General features: G+C 57.1%; 1 protein-coding gene across 1 annotated transcript; it reads left to right on the top strand.

Annotated features, from left to right (window-relative positions):
* Positions 1 to 419: 419 nt before the first annotated feature.
* On the top strand, positions 420 to 24,754 carry TUB (TUB bipartite transcription factor). The gene is made up of 12 exons (XM_052652532.1): positions 420 to 503; positions 9,506 to 9,557; positions 10,013 to 10,169; positions 13,146 to 13,289; positions 14,461 to 14,628; positions 15,828 to 15,949; positions 16,383 to 16,580; positions 16,855 to 16,967; positions 17,807 to 17,924; positions 20,111 to 20,209; positions 20,425 to 20,596; positions 21,051 to 24,754. Exons 1-12 carry the CDS (start codon positions 466 to 468, stop codon positions 21,182 to 21,184), a joined length of 1,515 nt encoding a protein of 504 aa, XP_052508492.1. The 5' UTR covers positions 420 to 465; the 3' UTR covers positions 21,185 to 24,754.
* Positions 24,755 to 25,488: the final 734 nt, after the last annotated feature.

The following is a 25,488-nucleotide window of genomic DNA, read 5'->3' as shown; positions in this document are numbered from 1 at the left end:
GGCGCTCTCACTTGCGCGGAGCCAGGGGACCCGCGCTTTCTGTGAGGGGGGCGGGGGCGTTTGGGACGCCGGAGCCGCTCTGGGGGTGGGGTCTCCGCCGGGGGCGGGGCGGAGCGAGGGAGGCGGGGGCGGGCCGCCGCTGCCACGCCACGGCCGGGCCCCCGGCGCGGGCCCCAGCCCCTCTGGCGGCGGGGGGCGGCGCGGGCGACTTCTCCCGCCTCCACGCGCGCGCACGCCCGTGGCGGCCCCGCGCACTCTGCCGCTTCGCCCATCGCGCGGCGCAAGCAGTCGTTCTCCGAACCCGCGGCCGGGGCCCTGGCGTGCAGCGCGGGCCTCGGCGGGGCCCAGCGCCCCGGCCCGGGAGGATGCGGCCCTGGGCGGCCCGGGAGCTGAGCAGGGCCCCCGCGCCGGCCCTCAAGGGCCCCGGCCTTCCGAGCCGCAGCTGCCGCCCCGCCCCCGAGAGACATGACTTCCAAGCCGCATTCCGACTGGATTCCCTACAGGTACGCGGGCGCCGGCCCCCACCTTCACTTTCCCCCGGGGCGCTGGTCTAGCCCACCACCCTTCAATGCTGAAAGCTCGGGGCAGGGTCGAGGGTACTGGGTCGGGATGCCCACCACTCCGAACTCCGGGAGCAGGGCTGGTTGCGGATGCAGGGCTGGGGCGCAGGACAGCTGTACCCTCCCCATCTGGCCCTACCCTAGGGGTGCGGGTTGGAGGTGCTGGGCCTTCCTACCCCAACTTTGGGGGCCCCAGTGAACCCGCCTGCTCTGCCCTCCCCACCTACCGGCCGGGGTTGCTGGAAGAGGCCAGTGCTCTGGGCCTGTATGGGCCTTGTTGGGTCGGGCAGCGCCATGTGGCTGCCTGGGGAGGGAGTTAACCGTGCTGAGCCCCCTCCTAGGCCCAGCATACTGGTCACACGCCAGTATAGCCCCGTGCACACACACATACATCTGCAGACATACACCCATAGGAGGTCCACTGGACCAAAGATGCTCCTGCTGGTCGGTTCACACAGTCAGAACATGAATTCCTGGAGACAGTCGTTCTGAACCTAAAGCACAGGCTGCTTCTATATTCATGCATCTTGTATTGCTGTGCGCATGTACACACACGCACACAGTCACCGATTCTCAGGCTCACACAGGTGCACTCCTATCTGTACACACACACACACACCCCTTGTATTTGGGGGAATACCTGCTTCCCACTACTCACACACAAGTACCACTGGTATCTATCAAAGACGCAGAAATCCACTTGCTAACTGGTTTAAACACCTGCATACAAACCAACTCAGTACATGAGAACTGCCTTCACATGCACAAGAGAATGAACCTAGGAACCCGGGGCACACTCAGGGAAGCATGGTCTGCCTGTGTTCCCCAATGCTGTGGTGTGTCCCAAGGACAGCTGAGTGTTCACGCCTATGTGGAGGTTGGGGTGGGGGAGGGGGGGGGTCCCTGGGGCTTGCACAGGTGCGGGCCTTTCCCCATCCACTCTACTCCATTCTCTCCATTACCACTGGAGAAGAGCTCATCGCCATGGCAGCGCAAAATCCTTGGCCACCCATTGGCTCCTTGGTTGCCATGGGCTACGGGGCTCTCTCCAGGCCTCCCCTGAGAGGCTTGTGTGTAAAAGGGGTGCTGGACTTCTAAGGTCCACCATGTTCTTGCCAGCCCAGGTGCACACGCTTGTGGCTGGCAGACACAGACTCCAGACCTGCCTGTAACACACAGCCTGCTCTTAGAGACCTGATTCCAGTCACTAATAGAAAATAATTCTGATAGGGCTCTTTGATGAGTCTGTCCAGACAGCATCCAAATGGAAATCAGCTGAAACTGCCTGAGGCTTGTTAAAAGTAGATCCTGCTACAAACAAGCACCTGTCACTGGCCTGAGACTTCACAGTTTTCTCCTGAATATTGTTGTGGCCTCTAATCTCAGCTTCTTTGGGGGCTTCAGGGCTTCCCAAGTTAGAATTTGTGGGTGCCCCTCCCACCAACACACACACGTGTGTGCATACACACACATCAACCCAGGATTTCTTGTGAACATATGCAGTCACATGTAGACCAGGAGACAGTCCCATCAGGGGACTGGGGCTCTGTTGACTCAGAAGGGTTGTCACCCCGCACAGGGCATCTTGGCTGGGGGTGCAAGTAGTTTCTGGAGCATCCTGGCCTTCTTGACATGTGTGTGCTGAGGACTTTGTAGAAGACACTGCAGCCCACAGAGTATCATTAACCTCTTCTAACCACCCAGCATAGATGCCTGGGCAGTACCTGTGCGATTAGAGGCCGTGAGTGCTGTGGAAGTACCTGCCCAGGGTGCTGATGGCAGGGTGGTGGCCACAGACTGACTTTGGAGGAAGGGAGAAACGGGGCAGCGCGTGGAGCTGGGATGTGATGGCGTGTTTAGGATCCGCAGGCTGAGGACCAGGCCAGATCATGGTTCAGGGGAGCCTCTCCCAGGAGCCAGCAACTTGTGAAGGGAGTGCTCAGGTCTTAGAGAAAGTCGGCCTCATACTGGGGAGGCTTAAGCCTGCCTCTAGGGGAGAGGGCACTAGGGAGATGGGGCTGTCTCCCGGAGATGCTCAGTCTTCCCACGAGCCCCAGGCACTGGCATCCTGCAGAGAGGGATTTGGCACTTGCCCCAGCTCAGGCCGAACCACCCCATCCCCTCATTCCTTTCCTGAGCCCACACACTCCATCTGGAGCACAGAATCCTGCCACCCTGAAGCCTAGCCCCGAGGAACATCTTGGCCCCCTTGTGGCCCTGCCTTGTTCACCATCCCATCGCTCTGCCACCCTCTTGTTCTGTGGCAGGGAGGGTAGGTGTTTAGCTGGAGGTGAGCTGGGGTTAGAAGTTGTTGGTGTCTCCCACCTTGCTGGGGTCTTTCTGAGCCTTTGTGAGCCTCGGAAAGCATTGGACTCGGGTGTAGACTTCCAGAATGAGGAGATCTGGCTCAGAGGAGCAGATGCAAATTGCCTTTTGCACTAACAGGGCTGCTGATCGCAGTCATAGCCATATGCCTGCCTGATCACAGAGGAAACTGGGGCAGAAGATGGAGAGGCGGGTGTGCACGTGCTCTGGTGTGAGGTTTCCCTCGTGTCACAGCATGTCGGAACTGGAGGGTATCATCTGGCTTGGGGACCAGAGGTGGGTCGATATCTTGTTAGCTCTCCTGGTGGGGGTTCTGCTGCCTCAGTGGTGGTTTGCACCTGCATCGCCCAGACCTGGCTCATTTTCTTTGAAGCTGTGACAGCTGGTGATAATCTTCTTAAGGGTAATTGTGACTCAATTTGTAATGATCATGGATTAACCTCACATTCTGACTTAGAAGGGAGCCATTTAGTTTATAAAGTGTTAACAACTGTTATAACTTTTTTGGCTTTTTTTTCCATATTATTACAACTGCTGATTTTTATTTCTGCCATTCTGCCTTCACCTGTGTTCTTGAGGAGTATCAAATGTCCCTGGTTCATGATTTTATGTTTTATGGGCTGAAGGAGGAGCAGTGAGAGTCAGGAAAGCCTGCTGCCCGCAGGTGTACTGGAGGAGGGAGTGATGGCCAGCCCTGTCCTCAGTGCTCTGCACCATCCTGTGGCCGCTGCCTGGCGCCTCCTTCACCAGCCGTGAACTCCTGGAGAGTGGGGAGTGCACCTGAAGAGCAACCATGTGCCTGGCACAACCCTGCATGGACACGGTGCCCATTGCTTTGAATCAAAGTGGCATTCCCAGGTAGACTGTAGGACTTCCTGGCCCCACACCTGGCTTCTCAGCACCCCTGAGGGCTGCAGTACTCTCCCCTCACCACGGGGCTTCCTGGGTGCTACTGGCAAAGCACAGCTCTAGGTCAGAGAAGGAGAATTTCAGGCAAGAAGGGCCCTCACAGACTGCCCAGTCTTCTGTGTGAATGCTTCCCTCCGCATCCCTGCCAGCAGCCTCACTTCCGATGGACGAGACCATTAGAAAACTCTCCCTTAGTGTGAGCCTTCTCCTGTCTCTGGGTTTCCCCTCCTCTTGTTCTGTGTGTGAGTCGCTCAGTCATGTCCCACTCCTTGCAACCCCATGAACTGTAGCCCCTCGGGCTCCTCTTGTCCATGCGGGCAAGGACACTGGAGTGGTTAGCCGTTCCTTTCTCCAGGGGATCTTCCTGACCCAGGGATCGAACCCGGGTTCTCCTGCATTGCATTGCTGTGTGAGCCACCAAGGAAGCCCTTCCCCTCCTTTTGGTCCTCATTAAGATCCTCCTGGTACTGCACTGCTCACTCCGCTTCCTGGGGAGAGGAATGACTGCTCATTAGGCAAGACTCACGACTCTCTCACTTCTGCCTCAGAGGTGCCCGGACTCTGGCCCGCTGCTTTGCCTCTGGCCGCAGGAGGGAAGAGCAGACCCCCTACCCGTAGTTCCACAGGGAGTTTCTCTCCTCTCCCACCCTAAGCGTCTTTGGGAAGTCGTCTCGCTGCTGCCCGGGGTGGAGGAAGCATGAGCACAAAGTTGACAAATGATCCAGGGAGCAGGGAGCCTGGGGATGCGCTCAGCTTGGTCTCTGCCCTCCTCCAGCTCCTGGAGCCGCAGATGGGTGTGTCCTGGCTGTGGCCTGTCCAGATGTCCAGTGTCGAGCAGAGGGAGGTGTTATTTCCTCACAGTGGACCTCTGCCCTCCAGCCCTTACCACCCCCGGGGGATGGCTTTGGTACTGACCACTCCTCTCAAGGCCTCTGTGAGCAAGACTGCGGAGTCTTTCATCAGGCTGGTGTCAAGCCCTGTCTTCTCCATTCTGCCTGTGTGGCAAGACGGGGTGTTGGGGTACCCACCTGTAAGACTTGACCACTTCCTGTTAGGCCTCTAGGGTCTTCTGAACTCACACTCTCTCAGTGGACAGTTAGTACCTCTTCTACTTTGTTTCACCTGTAGGCCTGCTCAGAGCCCTGCCTCGTGTCAGGTCATCGAAAAACCTGCTAACCGAGAGAAGCGTGATGCTATTAGTAGAAATCTCCTTTGATGATGACATGACCGATGGTTGCCAACACCTTTATCCATCTGACTGACCTGGCACACCACTTGCATGGCTTCGTCTTGCCCACGTGGTAGGGTCACCAGTCCCTGCAGCTCCACGCGGAGGCCTGGCTGTACTGTCCTCCCGTCTTTTCTGATAGGCCCGAGGACATGTGCCCTGACTTACCAGCATGCTTGGCCTTGCTCCTAATGGTCACGTCCTGTCTAGATGTTCAGTTGACCCCTTCCACCCTGTTCTGCACACTATGTTTTCCCGCATCTGAACAGAAGACTGTGCTTGCATGCTCCCAGCCTCAGAGCAACTTCTCAGTTTCCTTTTGTTCTTTAGAGATCACAAGCTCTGACTCCTGATCTCCATTTGCATGGCTGAGCATTAGAATCACATGTGTCGTTGGCTTTGAAAAAGCAAAGTGTGAGGTGGGGGGTTGATTCTGGGGCAGCTTCCCCAGCAGGTCTGAACTATCGAGTCAGGGTTGAGTGCCCCCAGCAGTTGGGACCCACCTGGTAAGTTTGGAAGCCAGTGGCTGGCATGGAGAAGCCTCATCCTGGGAGGCTGACTCTTGTGAGCAGTGTGGTCCTCTGGCTTCTGGGGTTGCCTCTGTTCCCACCTCCACCGTGTTGCCCGCAATGTTCCAAGCAGCCACTGGGCAACAGAAGCCACAGGTCTGGACGTGCTGGGGAGTGGGGAGGTTCCAGCATTGGGCAGAGTTCACAGCCAAGCAGGTGGTCTTTCCTCCCTTGCCAACACACTTGCCTGACGGCCCGAGTCCAGCAGGAGCAGGCCCCGCTGCGACTGAGTGGGAGGAGAGGGAACAGAGGGCAGGGAGTGAGTCTGCTCCGAGGAGGGCCTGGCCTCTGGTCGGCTCCGGTGGACTAGCTGGAGAATGGAGGTGGGGTCTAATGAGACGGGAGACCTGGGTTCCTAGTGACGTTGGCCACATCTGGCTTTTCCAGCCCATGGAGGAAGTGTCCCTGACCCTTGCTGTCACGCATGGCTCACGCTCAGATATCTGTCTGGCGGCTTTGAAGCTGGGGGATGTGGAGGGGCCGTCTCCTGGGAGGTTCGGGGGTCACTTGATTGGATGGATGGACACCGCAGCCAGGTTTCTCTGGCCTTCACGAGCCAGTGGCCAGTGCTTCCCCCGGCCCCTCTGATGACCGTCGTGAAGGAGCCGCCGGGGTCAGCTGGAAGACCCATCCATCAGTGCCCTGTCTCCTGTCTGAGTCTCCTGGCGGGGCTGCAGCTGGCAGCCTGGGCTTGGCAGTGATTCCATAATTGGAGCCCTGGTCATTAAAAGGCCATTACTGTCTCCTTTCATGGTTATCGTTTGGTGCTGTCTAGAACAGAGGAGGCAGGCCAGGGAGTGAGGAAGGAAGATGCCTGGGAGAGGTTCTGTTGTGGGAGGCAGGGCTGTCTGAGGGAGGTGAGGGGGGAAGGACTGGCTGGGCTGCTTTTGGGGTAAGAGAGGAGCTCTGGTTCTGCTCTCCCTGGAGACGGCCATCATTGTTGTCATTGTTGCGCTGTGTGCAGGGGATTCTTTGCTATTCACCAGCGACAGATGTTGTGCACTCCGGATACATTGTTGTCAGGCAGAAACACCGCCCACTACCAGCTGGCTGGTGCCAGGTGGTGGGGTCCACCCTTTGCTTTTGTGGCTCTCAGGGAAGCACCCTGCTGCCCTGCACGGGCTGCTGCGTGCTCTCAGAGCCTCCTCGTTTAGCTGGATTGATTGTCGGCCCTCCTGGATGGGTCTTGCTCAGCCAGGCGTGTTCTTGCTCACCAGGCACATGTTGCTTCTCCCTGGTTGCCGCCCCCTGCATCCCCCACTCACCTGCATCCTCCACTCAGGAGGGAGATGGCTCTCCAGGCACTTCTGGGGTATCTGAGTTTCTGGAATCTCTTCAGAAGCCTCACCCTTGTGTTCATCCATCTTTCTCTGAAGGCTGATGACTTATCTACTTACAGATAGATAAGTCCATTCTACCTGTAGTCGTACTTGGCGCGGCTCTTTGTCATTCTCGCCCATTGGGGGATGGAGGTGGGGACAGAGGAAGAGGAAGTGATGGAACGGAGTGGAAAGCCCATGGCAGTGGGACACTGCCTGTGCTAGGAAGATGTCCTCCCCACGTGGATGAGGTTGTTGGGGTGGGGGCCGGACACTGGGCAAGGAGGCCACGGTGGCAGGAACCACCTTTTGTCAGTTAAGCAACCGCTGTGACCTGCAGTTTGGAGGTGGCGTTGCCGATGTGAGCTTACTTCGCAGTAGGATGTTGCCCTTTCACGTTAGATGTCAGCTCCTGGCAGGGTGTCAGCACCATGGAAATAGTCGACTGTGTCCTGCTCAGCCAAGCCCAGGGCCAGGGATGACCTAGATGACTGGCTCACGTCATCCCAGTGAGCCAGGAAACAGCCTTTCCTGCTGGCAGGAAGGGGAGGCAGCATGGCCTTGCAGAGGTGGCTGACATGCCTGAGACGCAGGCTGCCCCACGCGTGCCAAGGCACAGAGCGCGGCGGGCAGGGCACAGTTGGATTTCAGGCCCCGTTGCTCCTCTCAGCCAGGTGGCACACAGAGGCAGACTGGGCACCATGGACCACGAGGACAGTGGTGTTGGTACACTGACTCTTTGAGGATGTGTGGCCCTTGAACTCTCCAGTCAGGCCATTGGCTGGAGGCAGAGAGATAGAAGAGTTGTAGCCTCTGGACCTGGCTGGACTCCCAGGCATCCTGCTCACCTTCTGCCCTGCCTGTCCTGTGTGCGGCCTCCTGTGATGGGACCCTCACTGTCCCAGCCAGCTGGGACTTTTTCAGAGCCATTCCCTGTCCTCTGGGCCTAGCATTGCCCTTGGAGAGACCCACGTGCAGCTGCGTGCTCTTCGGCAGGTGGGCTCTTTTAGGGAGACTGAGGCCTTGACTAGAAGCATGTCTGAGTGTGTTCTCCTGTGCTCTGGCCACTGAGGGTTTGGTGAATGTGGCTGGTTCTGTGAAGGGCTCCAGATCACAATCGGGCTCTTCTTGTGTGTAGGGCAGCCCGTGGGCATCGGACAAGTCCTTCCCAGATGTCAAGTAGGTAGGACAGCTGCGAGTTCAAAACAGGCAGTCTTCACAGGTCTTGGCCAGGGAGGCTTGAAGCCAGAGGGCTGGGTGGTGGGCCGTCTGCAATCCGTGGACTCCCTGCCACCCCCTGGCCAGCCCCTGCAGCACAAGCAGTTTGCTGAGCTGAAAGGACATTTCAGGTCAATGATTGTTCCAGTTGGAAAGGGCTGCTGCTGTCAGGAGGAGGTGGATCACCTCACCTTGTCTTCAGGGTGATGTGACCTCCTTACATGCGACCGTGCTTGGCTGCACTCAGGACACCCGCCTCTGACACGGTGTCTGCATGCATGTATATCCAGGTATGTGCTTACACATGTGGACATGCTTACACACATTCGGACATCTCCCAGTGTGCACACACATGAGATACTCCTACAGCGTCACACACAAACCCAGCACACTTGGACATACCTATACAGGCACCCACACAAGGTCTGGTTCAGTGGCAGGCTCTGGAATAAGGCGGCCAGGGCAGTCTGGGTGTTCCCAGAGCTCATATCCTCAGGCTCCAGCCCCACCCCCATGCAGCTGGCCTGACCTTGGCTCTATAGGCTTGGGTCTAGGTCTCATACATGTGTTAGACTGGAAAGAAGGCTGAAGTGGTTGGTGCTCCCTCCTCATGCTCTGCCTTACTTGGAGGCAGGGCCAGTCTGTGTGAGATGAGGCTGCCCCTCCCACGACCTTAGTAAAGGACTCAAGGATTTGATGCCGCCCACACCGCGTAGGTGGCCAAGGAAGGACCCGGCAGCTGGTTGCTGGGCTGTGCATCGAAGTGCTGTGTCCGCCCTGCACACATCTGCACCCAGCCCTCGCCGTGCCCCGAGGGACTGGCTGGGGTTTCAGTTTCATTCTCCAGAACTAGGGGTCCTCTTTAAGTGGGGCGGGGAGGCGGGCAGTGTCCGCAGCTCCACTTTACCACCTGGAGAGCCAGGAGTTGCTCTTGAATGGATGGCGAGGGTCTGCCCCAGAAGACCCAGCCTCCACCAGAAGGATGGAAAGATGGAAGGGTGGAGCCGGAGGGGCAGGCTCTTGGGTCTGAAGCCTCGCCTGGGGCCCAGCTTGTGACTGATGCCCCTGGATCTCAATCAGGCCGGGCCCTAATGGGCCCAACGGAAAAGCTTCCTGCTCAGTTTACCGGGTCAGGGTAGACTGGGAAGTCCTTGGGCAGCAGGGATCCCAATAGGAGGTAAGTCCCTGAAGTGGCAGAAAGACGGCTTATGTCTTTACGTCTCTAGCCAGTTTCCAGAATATAGCTTCACCTTTCTGCCCTGTCCCATGCCCAGCAGCCATGATGGGAGGGGCTTAAAACAGACTTGCTGGGAGAGGGCTCTGGGTGGTCCTGGCTCCTCGTGGGCCGGCCCTGAGTGCCCCTCTCTCCCCCTGCAGTGTCTTAGATGATGAGGGCAGCAACCTGCGGCAGCAGAAGCTTGACCGGCAGGTGAGTGAGGCTGGAGCTGGGTGGGAGGGCGGCCAGCACGCACCATCCAGGCCGGAGTCTGGGCAGTGGGTGGGGGAGCCGTCCTCCTTCCTGGGTGATCCTGTGTGGTGGAAAGAGGGGGCCTTCCCAGGAGAGAAGTGGTGAGCTCTCTCCTTCACCACTTGGCATTAGCACCACCCTGGCATCTAGGGCTCCTGCCAGGAGGCAGCTCGGGTCACTGTGCCATGACCCTACCAGGGCAGCTACCTGGACTGATACTTGCCTGCTTCCCTTGGATACCAAGTCCTGGGGCGCAAGGACACAAGGCTAGAGTGGGGCGTGGACCCCACTGTGACCTGTGGAACCATATGGAGACAGCAGGGCTCCCCCAGTCCTCATCTGGGCGCCTTCCCTTGGGGAGGTGGTCGGCTCTCTCAGGGCCCGCCAACCCCTGTGCGTGTCCGCTGCCTCTGTAGCGGGCCCTGCTGGAGCAGAAGCAGAAGAAGAAGCGCCAGGAGCCCCTGATGGTGCAGGCCAATGCCGACGGGCGGCCCCGGAGCCGGCGGGCCCGGCAGTCGGAAGAGCAGGCCCCCCTGGTGGAGTCCTACCTCAGCGGCAGCACCGGCTACCAAGGTACACCCCACCCTGGGACTGCTTGCGGGGGCCCTCAGGGACTTCCTGCTGACCTGGACAGCTGAGGGGCCCATCTTGTTGGGGGTGCCCAGTGGGCAGAGGGGTGGGACAGGCGGAGGGAGGCTGGGATCTGGAGCCTTGGGCTCCCATGCCAGGTGTGGGGCCAGAAGGTACAGCTTTGTGGGCTTGGGATTTCAGAAGCCTGGGTTTCTGATCTGAAACATTTCCCTGAAAGCAGGAGGCAGCTCCCAGGAGCAGAACAGTCTGCTTCCTGCCAGCTTTCTGTCTCTCGAGAGGACTCCATCTCACATGCTGCCCACCCATGCCTCTTGTCACAGATAGACAGACACTTGTCGCCTCTCCTCCCTGGGTTCCCCAAACCCTCAGTGTGCCCAGCCTCTGGCCGGTGGGTCCCTGCATGGAGCTGTGGAGACCAGCAGCCTCCAGCTCCCAGCTGTATACACATTGGTTCTCAGCGGAGTCCCCTGGGAAGGGAATTCTGTGCGGTTCATCCTGGGGGCAGGGATGCCTCGATTTCACCCCAGTGTTCAGGACCCTCCTTTCTGCTGAGAACCCCAGGCTGGGCAGAGGGTGGGTCTCTCTCAGCCTGAAAGGAGGACTCAGGCTAGTCCCCACTGCCCCCTTCTGGTGGCCAGTGATCACGGCAGCTCCTCCATTGACAAGTGACTCTAAGAAGGTTGCAGGCCCCTGGCTTTGCAGTTGGAAGGCTCCCCTCCTTCTGGGCTTCCTCGGGCTGTGCGGCCTCCAGCCACTTCAGACGACTGGTAGTTGCCTCGCCTTGGGGCTCCTTCACAGTAATGCCCCTGTGTGCACTTAAGTTCAGCACGTGGGCCACAGCTGATGTGTCTGCTCCACCTGAGAAGCCCTTTAGAGAAGGGGATGGTCTGTGGGAGGCGGCCCCAGCTGCTCCACTCGGCATGGCCCCTGGCCCCAGCCTTACCTGGCAGCTTCCCCTCGCTCCTCGTCCGTGGGTGCTGTCCCAAAGGTGGCCACAGTGTCTTGCAGAGAAGGCCTCCCGCCATTCTGGGTTTGCTGGAGTTCAGTCTGTATCCACTGGAGCCCGGCATCACTGCCCCAGTTCTGCCAAGCCTGGCACCTGGCCGTCTGAGTCTGCCCGTGGCAGGGGAGCCTGCTCCAGGGACTTCAGGCCCTGCCAGTTTGTGCCAGAGCCAACATCTTGAGGCTTTGAGAGAGAGTCTGGCAGGTCACATCTGTGCAGTCACTTTGGCAGGTATTTCTTGAGCACCGACTGTGTTCTGGGCTGGGCCAGGCCTGCAGAAAGACCACAGCGCCTCTGAGAGCTCACGGCGAAAGTCAGAGAGTTTCTGCTCGTGTGGGTCACCTGCCCACTTGTCACTGTGAGCGAGTTGCCTACCCTCTCCAGGTCTGTTTCCTTCCCTATGAAGTGAGGCAAGTTCTGTCTCAGGGCTTTGAAGGTTGGAGCAGCTGTGGTGTGTTCCCAGGTCCAGTCAGCTGAATGCTGTCCCCTGCCCAGACTCTAGACCAGGTGGGGTGAGGGCAGCTTCTCAGGCCCAGGCTTCCCCAGCTCTAGGAGGCTGCTCATCAGGCTGGCCACTGTGGGATTCGGGTTTCCAGGAGCCCCACCCCCTGCAGCCTCCGCTGCCTCTGCTCTGCTCTCTGCTGGCTGTTGGTGTAAAATACATAGGGATCATTCCCGGAGAAAGATGTGAAAAAGTGTTAGTTGCTCAGTCGTGTCTGACTCTTTGTGACCTCAGACTGTAGACCACCAGGCTTCTCTGTCCATGGGATTCTCCAAGCAAGAATACTGGAGTGGGTAGCCATTCCCTTCTACAAGGGACCTTCCCAACCCAAGGATTGAACCCAGGTCTCCTGCATTGCATGCCGAGTCTTTACCATCTGAGCAACTAGGGAACTCCAGAAGATGAGATAATTCAGAACCAGCATTTTATCCCAGTGGAGAGTTTTTGACCTACTGGCTGTGTTCATTCATTTCGTATATTTACCCATTTCTTAAATATTTATTGAGAGCTTATTTGTGTCAGGCTCTGGGTTAGAGGCTGAGGGTCCAGGGTGAGCACGAACCGATGCAGTCTCTGTTCTCTCATGGACCTTAAGATCTAGGAGGGGAGAGAGGCTGAAACAGACTGTCATAGGTGTGGGTTGTGGAAGGAAGCCAAGCCCAGTGAGTGGATGGCAGAGTCGTGGCCAGAGCAGGGTTTCCCTGAGGAGGTGATGTCTGAGCTGGAACTCTCAGGCTGATGGGAGTTAGTGGAAGCAGGGGCTGTGTGGTGACGGCAGTCCAGGTGGTGAGACAGCGAGAGCAGATCCGTGGCAGGCAGGAGGGAGTCTGGGGTGTGTCTGGGACCTGGGATGCCCAACAGGTGATGAGGGCAGCTAGGCCAAGGGGAAGGCCGGGCTGGCAGGAGAACATTGGTCGTCATCTTAAGAGCGGTGAGCAGTGAGAAACCACTCAAGGGCCTTGACAGATTGGGCTTCTGATGCCTGGAGAGGGTGGAGATACCCAGTGGTGGCCCTTCTGAGACCTTCCACTTGGCAGGCAGCTCTTGGGATCCACTTACTCTCCTGCTTCGAGGGCTTGTCCCAGGAGAACAGAGCAGTCCCTGCGGTACTCGCCCTCACTGTGGTCTCTTCTGGACACTGCAGCCTTTTCTGTCTTCACCCACCGTCATCGGAGACCCCCCTTCTTGCAGACAGACTCCCTCCGCCTCCCCACCTGCTCTGCTTCTGGGGAGGTCATGGTGCAGACCAGGCTGTTGACTTCAGCACCCTGTTGGGTTGGGGGGTGCCATCTCCTGCCATCTCCTTCCAGCCTGGCCTACCCCGCGCATCTTTGCCTGGAGGAATGATGGTGCAGAGGCCCTGGAGGGGGAGCTGGGTAGTGTTGCGGTGGAGCTCTGGTCTCACCTTGTATGCATTTTTTTCTCTCTCTCTCTCCGGCTCTCTCCTGAGCAGTTCAAGAGGCCGACTCAGTTGCCAGTGTGCCCCTGGGAGCTGCCCATCCCACAGCACCAGCCTCAGCCAAGAGAACCAAGGCAGCCGCCGCAGCAGGGGGCCAGGGTGGGGCCTCTAGGAAGGAGAAGAAGGGGAAGCACAAAGGTTGGCTTGCCTTCACTGCCCCCTCTTTGGGAGGCCCGGCCCCCACCGTGGGGCTGGCAGGAGGCTTGTCCTCCAGACTTGGGGTGAGGGGCTGGGTGAGAGTCCTTGGGGAGAGCCCCGAATGGCACTCAGTATCCCCCAGCTGGCTCACAGGCCTCCTCCTGCTCATGTGGGACCGGGCTGGCCGTGGGCATGGGCAGGACTCCTGCTGCCCGAGGATGTGAAGTCCAGCTCAGCTGTGGCCCCGGAAGCCCCTCCCCACCCACCCGAGCACCTCCTCCCTGATCAGGACACTCCTCTGGGAGCCTCAGTGTCTCCTGGGCAGCCTGTTTCCCCCTTGGGCAGTGCTTGGTCGTCCTGTGGGCTTGCTCACTTCTCCAGTCCTATTTCCAGCCTCTTGGCCCACAGACCAGTCTGTTCCTCTGCTCCTCCCTCTCCAGAAAAGATCCCTGGAGATCAAGGCCAGTTACAGTGGCCCTGCCCTGAGTCCCACCTCTGCTGGCCACCGTACTCCTCAACCTTGGGCCTGGGAGTGGCTTCCAGGCCTCCGTGTCGTGGTCGGACAGTGGTGTGTCGGGTCGGAGGGCCTGTGGAGTGACCGCGGCATTTAAGGGCTTGTTTCTGGTCCCAAAGCTGCGGCAACTTGGACAGGAAGGTTGATGGGGGAGGTGGGAGCCCCTCCATTTGGGAAGGCGAGTGTATGCCGACCTGTCTTTTTCCAGGGGCCCTGTGTGTTTCACTGATGTGTGTGAGTCTGTGTGCATGTGTGAGGGAGAGAGAAGGCTGGCACTGACAGTGCAGAGCTGGCCGTGTCCGAGCTGAGTGGTGGCCTTGCTGTGTCGGACCCAGCCTCATTCTCCCTCCTGTCCTGCTCACCGTGTAGCTGGAGCCGGCTGCCGGCTGCCTAGGGACACGAGGCATTTCAGTCCCCCGCCTTCGGCCGCAGATGTGGGGGAACAGCAGAATAAATGGAGCCCGTGCCCCTTCCTAGCTCACCCACCGTTAAGAGGCTGACAGCAGTCATTCATTTTTTTAAAAATCGGTTTTGCAAATAAAGTTTTCAGAGGTGTCCCTGTTCTTCCCTCACCCTCTTCCTGGACACCTGGGGATCCAGGCTGCCCCGCCCCCTCCGCACCCCTGGATGGGACTCAGGAGTGTCCATGGCCTGCAGGCTCCGGCGGGCCAGCAGCACCGGCTGAAGACAAGTCTGAGGCCCAAGGCCCTGTGCAGATCCTGACTGTGGGCCAGTCGGACCAGGCCCAGGACACGGGGGAGACGGCCGCAGGTGGCGGCGCACGGCCCGGCGGGCAGGACATCCATGGCACGATGCAGAGGAAGGGTGAGCCCCGTGGGGTTCCAGAGACACCCCCAAAGCTCAGCCCCAGGTTCTCAGATGCACCTTTCTCAGGGAGCATGGCCTTCCTGTGTCTGTTTCAGCCCCTCCCAGGCCCTGGTGGGGGGCACACTTGGGGACCAGTGAGCAACTTGGGCAGGGACCCCTGAGAAGGCTGCGTTGAGGGAGAGAAGTGTGGCTCAAGGAACCAGCCAGCCCACAGCCCAGCCCTGGGTCCCCATCCCCTGCCCGCAGGGAGGCCCAGGTGTGGGGACAGATTTCCTTTCCCTTTTGTCCCTCTGAGAAAGTTCTTTTCTTACAAAATGTCCCCACTCTGTTGAGCTAGAGGGAGCAGGGCCAGGAGGCTGAGAGGCAAGGCAGACCCTCCCAGGAGGCCTGCTGCCCAGAGAGTGAGCTCTGTCCCAGGGAGGTGGTGGAGGGAGAGCCCGCAGTGCACATGCTCTGAGACATCGCATGAGGGACAGCTTCCTGGAGAAAGGGCTGCTGAGCTGGGGTGAAGATGTGAAGGCATGTAGACAGGGCAGGTTTTGGAGAGGACAGACTGGCTGCCTTGGTAGCTCAGCTGGTAAAGCATCCACCTGCAGTGCTGGAGACCCTGGTTCGATTCCTGGGTCAGAAAGATTCCCCTGGAGAAGGGAATGGCCATTCACTCCAGTATTCTTACCTGGAGAATCCCCATGGACAGAGGAGCCATGGGGTCACAGAGAGTCGGACATGACTGAGCGACTTTCACTTTCTTTGGAGAGGATTGGTGGGCCCCGAGCATCAGGCTGAGTGAGGAGTTGGGACTTTCTCGAGATTTTATAGGTTTTGCCAGCCAAGGCCTCCAGTAGACTTGAGGCCAGAGATGCAGGCTCCCAGGCAGGGCCAGCTCAGTTCAGGCCTTGCTACCCAGGAGACAGGGCATCCTGGCTGCCAGATAGGGAGGGTCTGACAGCTGAGGCTGGGTGGGGGGCTGCACCCGGGGACAGTGACCAGCCCCAGCTCACATGCACTGGAGAGAGAGTGTCCTAGTGTGCATCTGAATGTGTGCGTGGGAGTGCGTGGATGTACGTGTGTAGTGCCACTCTGTGTGTGTGTCCGTATGTGTTGTGTGTAGGAGTGACTTGGAGCCAGTGAATGGGTGACTGTCAGGGTGTGCCTGTGTGACCACTCGTCCCCTCCCACTCCTCTGCCCGGCCCAGGCATCTCCAGCAGCATGAGCTTCGAAGAGGAGGAGGAGGAGGAGGATGAGAACAGCTCCAGCTCCTCCCAGCTAAATAGCAACACCCGCCCCAGCTCCGCCACGAGCAGGAAGTCCACCAGGGTGAGTGAGGAGCTCCTGCCCAGCAGGAGGGCAGACAGCAGTGTTGCCCAGGTGGGAGGGGAACGAAGTGAAGTGAGGCAGAGTTGGCTTTCCTGGGCCATGGGCTGGGCCCAGGTGCCTGTCAAGAGCTTCTTCCCCTGGAGCTTTTCTGTCCTCCCAGTCTTCAGTCAAGCCAGAGGGCGGGGGCTCTGGAGTTAGACAGCACGGCTTCTGAGAGCCTGCCTGTTCCCTCCATCCCCACCCTGGGGTGCTGAGCTGAAGGAAGGGCTAGGAAGCCAGCTGCTGGCCCAGGGCCAGGATCTCTGTGCCCACATCCCAAGGTGCCAGCCCTGTCTCCCACCACCACCATATGGGGGCAGCTTTGGATTCCAGACCACCAGCTTCAGCTTGGGGTCCCTGCCTGGGCCTCAGGCTCCTCCTCTCTCCTTGGAAGGAGGCAGCCTCGGCCCCCAGCCCCACAGCCCCCGAGCCGTCGGTGGATGTTGAGGTCCAGGATCTTGAAGAGTTTGCCCTAAGGCCAGCCCCCCAGGGGATCACCATCAAGTGCCGCATCACACGGGACAAGAAGGGCATGGACCGGGGCATGTACCCCACCTACTTCCTGCACCTGGACCGTGAGGACGGGAAGAAGGTGAGGTTGGCTTGGATGTGCAGTTTCATCCTGTGGGCTTGAAGTCCTGGGCTGGAGTGGGACTGGAAGCCTCAGCTGCAGCACTGACCTGCCAGTTCCCCCAAAGAGACAGAACCCTGTGTGCCCCGTTGGTGCACATGTGTGCAAACGTGTATGTTTAAGAGCTGAAGCGAGGGGATTGCTTGTGTGAGTGAGGGTGTGTGAGTGGTCCTAGGATTGTGTGGGGACTGGAGGCTGGGCCTGGAACATGCATAACTTGGCTCCACTCCCCAAGGTGTTCCTCCTGGCGGGAAGGAAGAGAAAGAAGAGTAAAACTTCCAATTACCTCATCTCCGTGGACCCTACAGACTTGTCTAGAGGAGGGGACAGCTACATCGGGAAACTGCGGTACCAGCACGTCCCCAGGAGGCCAGCGGGGGTGGGGCAGGCTCTGTAGAGGGCAGCTGCTGCCCCTGAAGGAGGTCGAGCATTGGATCCTCTCCCAGGGTCCTCTGTCCATCAGATCAACCGCAAGCTCAGATCTGTGCTAGCTTTGAGCCAGATTTGGAGATGAGCCTGTCATCCTACCCTAAGCTGCTCCCAGGCAGAGGGGGCGCAGGCCCACTAGGAGGGCAAATCAAACTGCAGGATGTCAGGGATGATGTAGGCCACCCTGGAAGAGCCGCCTTGGTCTCATGGTCAGTGCCGAGGGGCAGGAGTGAGCCCTTGAGGGAAGAGGAAGCAACCTTGGGGTGGGGCGAAGGCTCTGAGCTGGGCCTCAGGGGAGGGAGGGTGTGCTAAGTGTGGCAGATTCAGGAGCATAAATCAAGCTTAGAGCTGGAGATGGGGCTGGACCGTAACTCCCAGGCTGACGGGACAGAGCGGATCATCTCCACCCTCCATGGGGTGCTGAGATCCCTCTGCAGTCTTGCCAGGTGCCCCTGTGGTGGTTCACCTTCCATGAGGGGGCCACCCCAGTTCCTCCAGGGAGACCTTCTGTGGAACTCCGATTTCCCTGAACTCAGCTGAGATGCCCTTTGATTAAACTCGGAGCAAGTCGAGGCCTTCTGTCCATGAAGCGCCTTCTGAGATGATTCTGTGAACAGTGTGTCCCCAGGTCCGCTGCTCTCTGCCCACAAAGGTCACGAAGGTCCTCTCCAGTCTTCCTTCCCTAGGATAGCCTCTGAGCTACTCGCTGCCAGGGACAGGTCATGCATGACCTTACAATGATTGTGTCTGTTCTTCAGGTCCAACCTCATGGGCACCAAGTTCACCGTGTATGACAATGGCGTCAACCCTCAGAAAGCATCAGCCTCTACTTTGGAAAGTGGAACCTTGCGTCAGGAGCTGGCTGCTGTCTGCTACGTGAGTCCGGGGGCTCTGGGTCTCTGGGCTTCGAGCTAGGCATGACACTCAGGACTTGCTACCTGCCTGTGGCCTATTCCATCTGCTTTTGTGGGCAGACAAGGAGGGCAGTGGAGTGGCCCCTGCCTGGGACAGTACACAGCTGACCACCTGCCTGGCAAGTTCTGGGAACTAGGCCTGCCTCTCTGCAGCCCAGCCCGGATGCCTCCTGGGAAGGAGGAGGCAGGAGGCCTGGGTTCATGTTGGCACAACCCTCGTCTTCCCTCCAGTATTCAGGTCCTAAATGGACTGCAAGGCCCTTTGCATAATCTCACTGAATATTCAACCTAAGAGCTCGAGCCTATCTTCTTTATTATATAGATGAGGAAACTGAAGGTCAGAGTTTGGGCCGCTTGCCAGTGTCACACAGTTACCGAACTGGGATACAAACACAAGGAATTTCTCCATCTCATTTCAAAATGAGGGACTGGTACCATTAGCTTGGGACTGCATAGCTGTTTCATATGATCCAATGGTGCCACCTGCTGGTCAGCTCTGGGGAGGCAGTCTGAATGATACTTAGCCCCGGTGCCATTTGAGGCACTGAGAGATAGTAGTGAACAAAGATATACCCTTCTGGGACTTGAATCCTGACTGGGGGGCGTGGGGGAAGCTATAGAACAGTTATGTAACATTCAGAAAACTAAGATCATGGCATCTGGTCCCATCACTTCATGGAAAATAGATGAGGAAACAGTGAGAGACTTTATTTTGGGGGCTGCAAAATCACTGCAGATGGTGACTTGCAGCCATGAAATTAAGACACTTGCTCCTTGTAAGAAAAGCTATGACCAACTTAGACAGCATATTAAAAAGCAGAGATATTACTTTGCCAACAAAGGTTCGTCTAGTCAAAGCTATGGTTAGTCAAAGCTATGGTTTTTCCAGTAGTCACGTATGGATGTGAGAATTGGACTATAAAGAAAGCTGAGCGCTGAAGAATTGATGCTTGTGAAGTGTGGTGTTGGAGAAGACTCTTGAGAGTCCTTAGACTGCAAGGAGATCCTAAAGGAAATCAGTCCTGAATGTTCATTGGAAGGACTGATGCTGAAGCTGAAACTCCAGTACTTTGGCCACTTGATGTGAAGAACCAACTCATCTGAAAAGACCCTGATGCTGGGAAAGATTGAAGGCAGAAGGAGAAGGGGATGACAGAGGATGAGATGGTTGGATGGTATCACTGACGCAATAGACATGAGTTTGAGTAGGCTCTGACAGTTGGTGATGGACAGGGAGGCCTGGTGTGCTGCAGTCCTTAGGGTCGCAAAGAGTCAGACACGACTGAACGACTGAACTGAAGAAGGATAAAGCAGGAAGACGGCTCAGTTCGGTTCAGTGGCTCAGTCATGTCCAACTCTTTGCGACCTCATGAACCGCAGCACACCGGAAGAGGGCTATGAATATTCTTTTAGGAAGGATGGTGGGAGGGCCTCACTGGGGTAGTGTTTGGGTAAAGGCCAGAAGGAAGTGAGCGCCAACTGTGCAGGTGTTGAGGAGATGGTGAGCAAAAACGCTGGCATGTCAGGGGAGCAGGAGGAGGGCAGCGAATGTAGCGGGGAGAGGGTGGTGAAGAGAGGGGGTGGTGGGGCCGTATTTCATGAGGCCTTGCAGCACGAGGTAAGCCCGTGCTCTGACTGAGACTCAGTTACTGAGTGAACTGAGAAGAACGACCTGACTCACCAGGACTGCTCAGCGCTGTGTGGAAAACAGATGACAAGGAGGTGGGCCGGGGGCTGAGGAAATGAAGAGTCCAGCTAAGGGCTGGTCCTGTGCTCTTGCTGAGAGATGGTGGTGGTTGAAAAGTGGTTGAATTCTGAGTATAACCTGAAGGAAGAGCTGACAGCATTTGCTGATGGGTTAGAAGCGGTATGTGAGGGTGGGGGGAGTTAAGTTAGGACTCCAGGTAGGCGAGCAGATGGAAGAATGGAGATGTCATTCACTGGGGCGAGGAAGATGGTAAGAGCAGCTTGTTTGGGCAGAGTGGAGATTAAGGAGCCAATTCTGGACACAGTAAGTTTACAGATGCCTCCTGTATGTTCGAGTGGTGATTGACTAGCTCATCTCTATCCGCTCCTCCAGTCTGTCCAGCAGGTAGGTAGTATCTTCAGATGGCCAGTATTGAGCGAGCTTCTCTCTCTCTTTCCCAGGAGACAAACGTCTTAGGTTTTAAGGGGCCTCGGAAGATGAGTGTGATTGTCCCAGGCATGACCATGGTTCATGAGAGAGTCTCCATCCGGCCCCGCAACGTGAGTCTCCACCCACTCCACCTGCTTTCCCCCTCCTCCCAGCCTCTGCATGCACGTCTGAGGGCACAGCTCCAGCGGGTGTGCATGTGTAAACAGTACGAGAAGCCCTGGGGGTCGTGGGGAGATCTAAGGACCCCCACCCCAGGGCAGATCACTCTCTGGGGTGGTTATGGGGCTGAGGCCCGGGCCTGGCTCAGCTGAGGCTGCCCTCCCAGGAGCACGAGACGCTGCTAGCACGCTGGCAGAACAAGAACACAGAGAGCATCATCGAGCTGCAAAACAAGACGCCCGTCTGGAACGACGACACGCAGTCCTACGTACTCAACTTCCACGGGCGCGTCACTCAGGCCTCGGTGAAGAACTTCCAGATCATCCACGGCAATGACCGTGAGTGTTTCTGCCCTGAGTCATGACTGCGTGACACCGGGGCCCTTAGCTCGGGATTCAGCCCACTCAGCCCTGCCTGTAGAGCTGAGTGTAAGGACTATGGGTTATTGGGTTAGTAGAGGGCTTTGTGACCTTAATGACTGGGAAGCCCTGGAAAAGCCTCCTCTGGAGCCCTGACCCGGGATTCTGTGTGCGCGGCAGAGTCTCAGGCGTGGGGCACCCTTTCAATGGCCTCCTCTCTCCTTCCCCCTCTCCTGCTATGTGTCTGCGTCTTGTCACCTGTTTGCTCTCTCCTGCCACTGCTCCCGTTCGGTCTGTGCTCTGCCTCCTCTGGGATCTTCTTGGCGTCTCTGCTTCTGGCCTTCTGTCTTCCCTCTCATGATGTGGGTGTCTGTCTGTCCTTCCGCATCCCTGTTCTGCCCTCCTCTCTGTCCTCACTTCTGCCTGGCTCCAGCGGACTACATCGTGATGCAGTTTGGCCGCGTAGCAGAGGATGTGTTCACCATGGATTACAACTACCCGTTGTGCGCGCTGCAGGCCTTTGCCATTGCCCTCTCCAGCTTCGACAGCAAGCTGGCCTGCGAGTAGAGGCCGCCCCGTGCCCTCTGGGGCGGCCCAGCCTGGAGTGGCGCTGCCCGCCTGCCTGTGGAGCAGCCCCACCGACCCCTGTACATAGGCCCCCTGCCAGGTGAGCCTTCGGCTCTCGATGGGCCCGGGCTCGGCCATCCAGGAACGGGCTCCTCTGCCTTTGCTGCCAGCAGAGGAGTGGGGGGCATGAGGGGACCAGCGCAGATCCTTTCTGTGCCCCCACTCTCGGGTTAGTGTCCTGCTGCAGTCCTATTTGCCAAGCGGAGCAGCCCCTTCAGCAGGAGAGGCGTGAAGAGGGGGAGAGGAAGCACAGGCAGGGCTGCTGCGGCCCAGCGTCCACTCAGCCCGGGGTCCGATGACCACGGGCCCCAGCAGTACGGGGCTCGGTGAGTGAGTGTGTGTGTGTGTGTGTGTGTGTGAGAGCATGTGAGTGTTGGGGCCCATCAGCTTTACATAGCACAGGCTTGGGTAGCCGAGCCTCGCTCTTACAACTGCAGAAAGTCCTTGAGCGTCAGCTGGCCTCCACCGGGCCTGGGAAGAATTGGGGTGGAAAGGTGAGGGGCAGGCCCCTGTCAGGGTTGCAGGGCCCGGCTGTGGCTGTGGGAATTGGCTGGCGGCCTGCGGTTGGGGCTCATTTGATTTCTCTAGGATTTCTTTGTGCGCGCAGAGGCAGCAGGAGGCCGGCCCCCAAGGCCAAATGTCTTAGCAGGTGGGGTCTGTAGGATCCATACAGGCTGAGCATACAGGTGGCACGTGGGCCAGGGCTGTCCAGGAGCCCTGTCAGCTGACCCAGGGAACCCCAGGATGCCAGCCCCAGACTACACACAGGTAGGTGCACCTGGGGCTCCTGCCTGTGCTTCAGCTCCCTGCAGTAAAGCCTAGGCTGTGGTCACTGAGGGCGTGTGTGTAGTTGTGAGCTGGGAATGGGAAAGGGTGAGGGGAGCGGGAGACATGTTAGAACCACAAGGGGTCAGAGGTGGCGACCCTTAGAGATCACCTAGAAGATGGACTTGCCTGGGGTCACCTGGCTGGTTAAGGGCAGAATTTGGATTTTAGCTCATTTCCTTGTTCCCACCCTCCTCCAAAAAAACTGCTGTCTCTGGCCTTCCTGGGGCACAATATGCATGCCCACGCACCTGATTCCAGACTTAGAAATGTCAAGAGGTGGTGAGACCTAGGCCATTTCAGCGGGAAACCGGGCAGTTCCCTGCTGAAAGCTGTCTGATTCTGCACGTCCGTCTGATCAGGACTGGCCTGTGTCTGCCCCACCCCCAACCCCCGCCCCGAGGGCAGGCTTCAGCAAGGCTGCGGCCCGGTTTTCTACCCAGCTGTGATAGGTGGTTGTGAGTGGCCTGACCTCTCCCTCTGCCACCCTCCTCCTTGGATGGCACCATCTATGCTGCAGACTTGGGAACGCTTGCGTACGTGTCATTCACCTTGACAGAGGCTGCGGGCCCAGGTGGAGATCAGAAATCAGTGGGAAGCGAGCGAGAGTCGTTCCTCACTTCCGAGTAGATGGATGTGCTTGGAAAGACTACACAGAAGTTGGGTTTTTTAAAAGTCATACTTCAAACATGTTAGCAAGGCCCTGAGTGAGGTGGTGGAGCTGTTCTGACTTCAGTGGAATTAGGATGTTCTCGTTTCCTGGGAATCTAGGTTTTCACGTATTGAGTGCTTAAAGCGACGCCTCCTGTCCTAGCAGGGACCTGGCCACACCCAGGGCATCCATCTCTGATTGTCAACATGGTCTGGTACCTAGACTACTCTGACTTGGGGCCTTCTTGAGGGCACTGGAACTTTCTGTCCTGGAGCAGGTCCACTTCCCAGGGAAATACTGTTGTGATGTTCTCCTTTCTGGCTCTTCCTGTCTTGACTTTCAGAAGAGAGACCCGCTGACATTTGGAATGACAGAAGCTAGATGACCTCTAATGTCTAGTCAAGCTGTTTCTCTGGGTCAGTGATTTTAAGGTAGAAAGGTGGTTCTGGATCTTTGTGAGAGGGAGGATCCTGGTGGCAGAGTGTATTATTCATCAGACGTACAATGGAAAGCGTGTCGCCTGCTTACTCCTCCAGTACACAGAGGATGGGTTGACAGGTGTTTCGTTAGGGTCGGGAGTGTGGCCTGAGAGTTCCAGCCTGGGCGTGGCAAAGGGTAGCTCAACAACAAAACCCTCTGTTAGATACTGAGGGACAGGCAAGAGCACTCATCACCTGCTGGAGACCCAGCCTCGCAAGGTCTTTCCTAAGATCCCATTCTGGGTGATGCTGGTTTTCCTTAACCATGGGCCCAGACTCCTAAATCTGCTGGGACCCCTGGAGACCACTTGGGCTCAGTCTCTCCCATGGTAAGAGTCCTTGCCCTTCGTACCCACTGCCCAGATGGTCCTTGGTTGGGCAGGGAACTTAGTGTTGGAAGAAGCATGCCCCAAGGGAGTTGGGTAGCTGGGGCCTTAGGCAGCTCTCTGTAACTGCTCCTGCTGCCAGCTCCTCCTGGGGCCACACCCCATCTCTGCCCCCACACAGTTCTGCAGAGCAGGAAGATTCACATCCCTAACTCTTCTCCAGTCCTGGCTTTTCTTTCCTTCTGGCTCTAAGGTGCTCTGTGTCTGTCTTTGTCTCTGTGTGTATTTGGGGCCAAGAGCAATTGGTGAACAATCAATTAAGGTTTCCGATTATGATCATATTTCTGTGGATGAATAGGAAAGGAATGAGGATGTAGCTGTGATCACCTGTGGATTTTGTTCATTTCATGCCCTTTGATCAGAAAGTGTACCTGGGAAAGTACCAACTCCTTCTCCGGAGGTTCTTACTGGGAAGATGCTATCCAAAAAAGTTTAGCTCTTCAGTTTCCACTCTGCATTACCTGGAGAGACTGGTGTGTTGCATGCGTGCTTTGGATGAATTTGAACTTATTCTAGTTGAATGTGCCTTAAAAATCATGACACTAATTCAGAACGAGCATGTGAGGTCCAGACCCATGCTGAGGACAGAAGTAGAAGCCAAGGAGTGTTATCACAGGCTAGAAGAGAACCTTTGGGGCCCGCCTCCTGCAGTGAGAAGAAGGGACAAAACTGTATAAGCAGATGTTTTTTTTTTCCCCCCTCTGGAAGTAGTGGGGCATTTACCTCTAAATGAATATTCAGAGGTAGTTCTTAACAAGCCACAGTGATGATTTCAAACTAAGATGCCTGTGCTTTCCTTACAGCAGGTAGAGGGGTGGGTGGGCTGGCCGTGTCCACGGCTCTGTTAATGCAAGCACAAATTCCATCTCCAAGGTGGGGTCCCCAGCTTTCCCAGCCTTCCCTTCTCTACAGTTCCTTACCCCAGCTGAGATAGCCCTGTCACCTCAGGATGCCAGGGGGCGCTCAGAGCACACGTTTCCAGAGAGCTGAAGGAGGCTGCTTGCTCTGATGCCCAGCACTAAGGGGGGGCCTGACTCCCTGGCACTCAGGGCCGAGCGCCGGGACCCTACACTGCCCTGGGCCCTGGCCTGTAGAACTGGAGCAGCCCCCAGAACAGGCCAAACTGTGGACTCTTGTTTGAGTTTATTGGTTGTCTGTCCTTCCATGCCTCTAGTTTTGCAGTTTTCTTTCATCTCAGGATATGGGGGGGGGGGGGGGGGGGGGGGGGAGTCCAACAGATGTTTTGGGACAGGTTTGGTTTTTGAATTTTCCAGCCACGTTGAGAAGCAAGTTGGTTCCTACAGAAAGCACTACTGCACTTAGTAATCAAGTGATTTTGAGCAAACCATGGGATTTTTCTAGATCTGTTCTCTCACAGAATAAGGTTAGACTGTGACAGCTTGCAGTCGGATTCGGGGTGAATGAAAGTTGGTCCTTGCCCATCACTTTCTGGCTCATCACTGTGCCTTTTTTCTTTCCTGAGAAAGATGTCACCACCTCTTTCCTCTTCTGTTCTCTTGTTCCTCCCTGCTTCCCTCTCAAGATCCAGGCAGAGCTGGAGATTAGGCCGAGATCCAGAGTTTCCTAGAGAGTAACAGTGTGATGTAGAAAGGGAAGCCCGACTCTGGCCTCTTTAGTCCTGCATTTGGTGACAAAGGGGACTTAGAACGGTGACACTTCTCTTGTTGAGAGCGTGCATTAGCCAGTTTGCATAACGCCTAGAACGTGTGTGTCTGTCTGCACAAGATTGTCTTTTCCTATTTTGGAGTGGTCAGACATTTTATTTTTGTTCAAAATTATCGAGTTTTAGATAAACTTGCAAAACTGTGCTTTTATTAAGTGATTTTTGGAATAAACTCTTTGGTATTCTGGAGCAAATGTATTTATTTATTGGTATGTGCA

This window comes from Budorcas taxicolor, chromosome 15 (genome assembly GCF_023091745.1).
Source record: "Budorcas taxicolor isolate Tak-1 chromosome 15, Takin1.1, whole genome shotgun sequence".
NCBI lineage: Eukaryota > Metazoa > Chordata > Mammalia > Artiodactyla > Bovidae > Budorcas > Budorcas taxicolor.
Note: the sequence above shows the minus strand (reverse complement) of the source record. Positions and strands in the feature narration are given on the sequence as shown.

Coding starts and splice junctions, on each gene's coding strand:
- TUB (XM_052652532.1), top strand. CDS start 466: ATGACTTCCAAGCCGCATTCCGACTGGATTCCCTACAG. Junction 15,950..16,382: donor CGAGCAGGAAGTCCACCAGG/GTGAGTGAGGAG, acceptor TCTCCTTGGAAG/GAGGCAGCCTCGGCCCCCAG. Junction 20,597..21,050: donor GATCATCCACGGCAATGACC/GTGAGTGTTTCT, acceptor GCCTGGCTCCAG/CGGACTACATCGTGATGCAG.